This window comes from Austrofundulus limnaeus, unplaced genomic scaffold, assembly GCF_001266775.1.
Source record: "Austrofundulus limnaeus strain Quisiro unplaced genomic scaffold, Austrofundulus_limnaeus-1.0 Scaffold240, whole genome shotgun sequence".
NCBI classification, from domain to species: Eukaryota; Metazoa; Chordata; class Actinopteri; order Cyprinodontiformes; family Rivulidae; genus Austrofundulus; species Austrofundulus limnaeus.
Window position 1 is genome coordinate 83,433 of NW_013952642.1, and position 7,276 is coordinate 90,708.

At 39.3% G+C, this 7,276-nt stretch overlaps 1 protein-coding gene and 1 long non-coding RNA gene across 2 annotated transcripts in view; one reads left to right on the top strand and one right to left on the bottom strand.

Moving 5' to 3' along the window:
• The window catches only part of LOC106525761 (uncharacterized), a 5,452-nt gene extending 1,640 nt beyond the window's left edge, over window positions 1–3,812 (top strand). The window contains exon 2 of the long non-coding RNA XR_001311166.1: window positions 3,534–3,812. This is a non-coding gene — a long non-coding RNA (uncharacterized LOC106525761). The remainder of the gene's footprint in view (window positions 1–3,533) is intronic.
• asic4a (acid-sensing (proton-gated) ion channel family member 4a) overlaps window positions 1–7,276 on the bottom strand; it is a 123,543-nt gene that overhangs the window by 5,749 nt on the left and 110,518 nt on the right. The window contains exons 5-8 of the mRNA XM_014020091.1: window positions 4,851–4,904; window positions 1,848–2,001; window positions 1,003–1,094; window positions 739–818 (exon numbers count right to left, since the gene is read on the bottom strand). Of these exons, the coding sequence (XP_013875545.1) occupies window positions 739–818; window positions 1,003–1,094; window positions 1,848–2,001; window positions 4,851–4,904 (380 nt within the window). The remainder of the gene's footprint in view (window positions 1–738; window positions 819–1,002; window positions 1,095–1,847; window positions 2,002–4,850; window positions 4,905–7,276) is intronic.

Consider the following 7,276-nt stretch of genomic DNA (forward strand, 5'->3'; position numbering starts at 1 on the left):
GCTTCTAGAAGCTTCAGGAAGGTTACACAGAAACTGCTCTCACTATTCCAATATTTTAGGTTTGTTTTGTTACCAAAGATTCAGGGTGTGTGGGGAGGGGGTGGGGTGCGCTCTGCCATGAGGAAGTTCAGCTTAAAGACACGTCCCAGGGGCGTTTCTGGTCCCAAAAGGTGTTTCTGGTCCCCACCTGTCGTTTTGCTCCTCAGCATGGCTTCCTAAAAACGCTGCAGGATTTCTCAGACATGCACGAATGAGTCAGAGCAAGGCTTTGGGCATGTTTTTATGAGAATATAACATTATGACATGATATAAAACTCAAAAAGTTGATTTTACATTATATTGCCCCTTCAAAGGAACACATATCTACAAATGAAAGGATGTTTTTTGCAATTATAGTCATTTTAGTCAAGTCTTGTAAATGACCAGGAGGTGTCTGATAGTGCAGTTAATATTGGGGATGACTAGGCTACTACCACATCAAATCTTGACTCAGTATCCACAAAACTGACTGAGTTGTAACCATTGAGTTTACCTGCAGCTGCTTTGTATCGGTTCTAAATCTGCATCCAACGATTCAAATTAAAAGCATAGAAAAAACATGCCTTTTTTGTTTTGTTTCGTAAACAGCGACTGGTTTGTTAAAAAAATTAATCCAGCTTGACAAAAGCAGCTAATTACCTTTAATTAGAGCTCAGCAGCTCTGCAGGTCTGATTTGGATTAATCTGAACGAACCGTACCTCATAGATGTAATCCAGTATTTCTAAAACTGTCAGGATGCTGGCTCCGATGAATAAGCCCATCTGTCCACCAATGTCACCTGAAAGGAAAACACATGAGCATCTATGGAGAAGCACARTGGACACAATGCCGAGGCTGTTCCCTATTTGCTGCTAATGGTTGTAAAAATTGAACAAGGCCGCTTTGAAAACACCTTGTTCTCTACTTTGGCGAGCCCATTGTGAAGTCATAAACTAGAGAAGAAAAACAGGCAGATTTCTTACCTAACAAACCTGCAACGTCGTACGCTTTCTTCTGTTCGATAGTTTCATAGTTCAAAGCTTCGAAAAAGATATCCAACACCAAGAAGTTGTCTCTAGAAACAACGAAAAAGAAAGTGTAAAAGGCAAAAAAAGTGTTAAACATCTGCTACGCTTTTTTAATTCACCCCAAACACATAATTTCAAGAAACAAATCAAGTCATTTTTATGCTCCTTGGTAACTCGTGACGGGATAACGAGGCCTACGGTGCCTATGAACAGATCTAACGAGCGATTATGAGATAATGAAGTCTTTCAGGGTTTAACTGAGATGAGCGGGAAGAGCACTGACAGCACGCTCCGTCACTCACGTCTCAAATCTCTCTGGAATTTCTAAAATCTGGTCCTAATAAATGTTGTGAGCCATCATATGCTCTATGGTTTAGCCATGCTTACTCTCCACCACATTCCTGTGATTAGAGCGGGATTACAGACTGAATTTATCGACAGTATTGGCAGGGGCTTCATAAAACACATTGTAGACGTACATGAAAATCTGAAAACTTGGTCGCTCCTTCAGTGGGAATGATGTTTCAGAAGCTGTCGTATCAGACAGAAGATAATCACATTAAGAACAGCAATTTATTTCTTGTTTGATTACACCTTGAAGTAAACATTTACCTCTGTTAGATTCAATTTAAAAGATGCGGTCCCACTAATCAACATCCAATTAAGAGAGTAAACAYTAATTGATGCTTGTGTAAAGAAATGTTTTTTGTTTTTTTGATATATTTATAGTTCCTCGTTAAAAATTGGAGGTCACACTTTCCAGAGCAATGCGTCGCCGCTCAGAGGAGCTGCTGCCRTACCTGATGTAGTCCTCTGACTTGTCGTATTTCCTGGAGAGATATCGAGCCGATCCCTTGCTGGGGATTTTGACCATGGAGAGCTCTTTACCGTAGCGGGTGAGATTACAGGGCGTCTCGCATGGACAGGTGTCCCCGCTGTTCTTCTGAAGCTGTGCTGCAAACACAAAGGAGACGGGGCCTTTTACGAAAACAGAGTCAAGTTAAATACTGATTTTTTTTGTTTTGTGCTTAAAAAAATGGCTAAATTATTTTTAAACCCTTTTATTGGCATGGCAGTGGAATATGGCCAAGGAACAAGGGGGGAAACTGTATTTTTGGATTCAAAGAATCCTTGTTTACACTTAAAATCAGTAGTGGGCACTGTTCCCCTAAAGCACTAAAGCACTAAAGCACTAATAGGGGAACTAATTTACTGATTAATTCTTTAGGGCTTTTGCAAATTTAAAATTTGTTAGTAGGTTAGCACTTGCTAAATTTATGAGCTAAATTTAGAAGCACTAACTGAGGTCTATAAATGTTAATGATCAACGTTAACATTAACAGCTGAGGGTGAAAGCTGTCACGTTTTGTTCATATGTGCCACTTTATCCACCTGGTGAGAATATATTGATAATATGAACCCAAATACGGCTGTGGAATGTCAATAATAAGTCTTAAKAGAGCAACATGACAATATGTGACTCATGTTGTCTGTTGAAGAATGTTCATGGGTTGATTGGGTTATTTTAGTGCTTTAGAATTAGCTTTTACTAAAACTTTAAGTGCATTAGTGCTTTAGAATTAGGGGACCTAAATATTTGTGTYAGTGTTTTAGGGCTAGTGGAACAAAATTTTTAGATTAGTGCTGCCCACCACTGCTTAAAATAGCMCAAAAGTAAGGAAATTAGTATTTGTTAGATTATTTCTTTGTTGTAACAGTGCTTCTTGGTAATACATTTTATGTTTGGCAGCTGATTGGCACCTGGGATACCAWAATCTCAAAACAAGGGTCAATAGCAACAGAAAAACAAGCTGTTTGGCAGATGAATTTTTTGTGTGCAACTCACATCCTCGGCTCTACTGCTCATCCCACAAATGTATGTTCCTTAAAAATGTGGCACCAATAATTATTAAGAAATGGACCGGCTTTCCAACAATATACCGTAACATCTATTGCAAAGAAGTGTTACAAGAAAGAAATATTCAATCAAACACATATTTCCTCACTTTTTGTGGTAAGCATTGGTACTTTTTAAATTTCTGCCATGACACTGTTTGAACTGGTACATTTTCATTTTTATGTAACAGGTTCAATTTTGTCTTTAAATCTTACTTCTACAACACAAAACTCTCAACAACCAAGCTCCGTCTTCTTATTGTTCCATATTTTTCCCAACAGAGCACTTTGCTCTAAAGATGCAGGTTTACTTGGGATCCCTAACAGCAGACATTTTAGTAATCAGGCTCTTCTCTCGTGGAATCAAACCTCCAGTTTCTGTTGGTGAGGCTGATTTTAAGACTAGGATTAAGACTTTCCTTTTTRATAAATCCTWTAGCGAGTATTTCCTGAGCTATTAGTTCTGCCACYATAGAGACYGCTGGAGGAAAAACTGACCACATCYCCKCACTCTGCTGCTGTTTTTAATCGCTCCACAGTTTGTGTTTGTAATTGTTGCTGCTCGTGYGTCTCTCCTCTGTCCTCTCTAGCACCAGCCGGTCGAGACAGATGGCTGCCCATCCTGAACCTGGTTCTGGATCTGCTGGAGGCTTCTCACTACGACGATGTGAAGACTCAAACACAATCTGCTGGCTTCCTTTGACATAGAACTTCTGCTAATTGGCATTTTATAATATTTTGTATGTAAATTTATCACAATAGGAATTGAAATGGTTTATAATCCAAGTCAGTTTTGGCCTTTTTTATTTTTTGACATTGCTTCATTAGAATATTATTGTTATGATGCTAAATAAATAARCTGAATTTGACACAAATCACTTATTGATCCACCAGCGATCCATTTGAATAAAGTTAATTTTATAAAGTTATATAAAGCAGGCAGCAGGGAGGCGTTTACAATGATCACGTGACAAAAATAGCTGTTTGAATAAATGATTATGCAAAGAGGTGCTGAAGACTTTTACCTTTTATTCAATTAGCATGCAGGGATAAAGCGACAACCAGATCCATATTTATGATCTAAACTCTAAAACAACACAACATTCTCTAAACGGCTTCTCTGTCTTTTTAAAATTCTGAATACATTCAATCCAGACAAAAAATAACGAAGAAGAAAAAAGTCCAGAGGAAGCACTGAAAGCAGTAATTATGATTTAATGATTTAGGTATTTTTCAGCTCTAACAATAAGGTTATTTGTATGCAGCAGCATGACGGCGTACGAAAGTCTGATGCAGGAACAAAGCTCTTCTGCATTATAAATACAGAAATTATTCTTTAATGTATTACTATGATAGAAGGGGGATCTTTTGGCTCGGTTTGATTCAGGATGATGACCCACATGAATGTGGCCCATTCTTGTAAAATATATCTAAGATCTTCATTCAGCCACATTTCAAACAGGGCCTGGATTCAGAGAAAAGGGACATAATTAAATTTCTGGCTTATTTGGCTGAGAGATGATAATTGCGCTGCCAAGTCAATAAAATGGACCTTTTTATTGGGATTTCTTTGAAACCAAGGTTCAGTTATTACATTTGCAGGAAGAGAGGAGGGTCGGGGGCGGAGGGAGAGGAGGGGGTGCAGATATGCAAGAATGAAGCTTTATTTTGAACATTAAAAGCAGCCGAGTCATCAAACTCCAAAGCGACTAAATCACAATTTCTGAAAAAAATTTTTTCCAAAATATCTAGTCTACAGGTATTTGTGCAACCAGAACAAAATAAAATAAAATAAATGAAAAACAAAACAAAAAAAATCATTGTCATATTTCCTGATTGTGTTTCCATTTCCGCCTCAGGGGAGACTATTGTAATGGGAAAAGAAATGAAGGAAGATTGTTTCTTACCGAGYGCTTTGTCAACACAGCTGATTTTACTGGGAGGGCAGATAGCTGCAGTTCCTGTAAAATAAGAAAGAAGAGCAGGAAATGACTCTGATCAATCAGAAACCAAATGATCAGTGACCCGTGTCGGCTGCCACCAGGAAGCGTGGCTGTGAACAACAACGCCACGGCTTGTCATTCGTCTCCCAATGAAGGCAGGCGCGCCGAGGACGACTTCCATCCACATAAAACTGCACCTCGTCTCGGACGTCTCGGGCCCCTGATTGCTCTGAGAAATGGAGCGTGCTGGCTCCGCCCGTCAGGCATATTTAGAAAGTCTTTAAAAACCAATCAATGAGGCGCTAACTTGCAGACAAACATACAGCCGGGGTCATTAATGACAGGTATTCATCAGCAACTCAATTAATTTGCATCGGTGTGCTCGCTTGTCTGTGGAACATTCATGAGGTTGATGTTCCTTTTTTGTTTTGTTTGATTTTCATTCCCCCGGCCTAAAGATAATTTATGAAATGCTCAAATAAATGAAAGGACTTAGATTCCTCACAGAAATGCATGATCTCGTCCAGTTTTGTGAGATTTAGGAACCAAAAGCTGATGTTGAGGATGACTTTCAGCTACTACCACAGCAAATGTTGGCCCAATAGCTGTAAGTTTCACCGAGTCATGTCCATTTATGTGTTGTATATGTGATATTTGCATCCTTGATTGTTAAACTATTTGCCTGTGATTGCTGCACACCCATCATTTTCAGATTCTTTACAGTTTTACATCGTTTGAACAGACAGCTTGATGCCTCCGCAGCATTGATCATCATGTTTAGTAATTAGGACAAGTAAAGCTCCTCTCTAACCCTTAACCAACCTCCCAAACAAGATAAAACCACACCAATCAACCCTAAACTCAACACTTACTGCGGTTTACAGAAACATACCGGTGTTCATTCAAAACGTGTGGGTGCGTTGGAGTCCCTAAAAACTCACAAGACTAAACCTCACTTAAAATATACATCAAAAGGTACACTATTCCTTATCTAAACCTAAAGATAMGTATTATGTTTGGTGGAAATAGTGAATCCAAAATACGCTAGAAAAACTTGAAGAAACAAATATGGCGTGAGAAGCAAAATGCATGGACGAAATACAAGCAACAAAATATCAACTAGTGAGGGAGAAATGACAAACGCCTGGGGTGCGAGAAGGATCAGGTGAGAGTGGGTGGGGCAAGAGCTGGAACTGACCAAGGAGAAACACAAAGATCCTAAATCCCTTTCTGTATTCTTTTCTTCTTTAAAGTCAAACAATTGGAATTTTAGTGAGGATTTTCTTTTTTTACCTGATTTGGTGGACTGCGGTTAAATGTATCTCTAAGATATAATAAATGAAATGCGTGTTGATAGAGATTCAGGCTTAATAAACGAACACTAAAGATGTGTCTTTCTAAATTTAATCCATCCATCCATCCATCCATCCATGCCCGCTTCTTCCTTTCAAGGTCACGAGGTCACTGGTTCCCATAACTAGCAGTCATGAGGGGCGGGGTACATCCTGGACAGGTTACAAGTCCATCACAGGGACACATGGAGACAAACAAGACAAACAACCATTCGTTTGTTCGTTCGTTCGTTTGAATGAAGGAAGGAAGGAAGGAACAAACAAACAACCGTTTGTTCGTTCGTTCATTCGTTCGAATGAAGGAACGAACGAACAAACAAACAAACGAAGGAATGAAGGAACAAACAATGGAAGCAACGAAGGAAGGAACGGACGAAGGCATGAAGGAACGAAGGAATGAACGAAGGAAGCAACAAAGGAAGGAACGAACGAAGGAATGGACGAAGAAATGAACGAAGGAACGTTYGTTCGTTAGTTCATTTGTTCGAATGAAGGAAGGAACGAACAAACGAACAAATGAACAAACAAACGAACAAACAAACGAACGAACGAAGGAACGAATGAAGGAAGCAACAAAGAAAGGAACGAACGAAGGAACGGACCAAGAAATGAACGAAGGAACGTTCGTTCGTACGTTCGCTCGCTCGTTCGCTCGCTCGTTCGTTCGTTTGTTCACTCGCTCACTCACTCCAAGGGACAATTTGGACAGTTTAGAGTTATCAATTAACCTAACATTCATGTTTTCGGTGTGTGGGAGGAAGCCAGAGTACCCGGATAAAACCCACACATGCTAAATTTAAYCTTCTCTCTTTATCTGTTACATTAGATATGTTCTAAATGCTATTTAAAACACAATTTGGAAGAGGCAATTTGTTATAAACCATTTCTTCAAAGAATATTGACAGAATTTGGCCTTTGGCTTGGACTAAGCTTTGAATTTTGACCCCTTGTGTAACTGATATAGACACCCCTGCTTTACAGTATATTATTTGATTCACACACACACACACACACACACACACACACACACACACACAC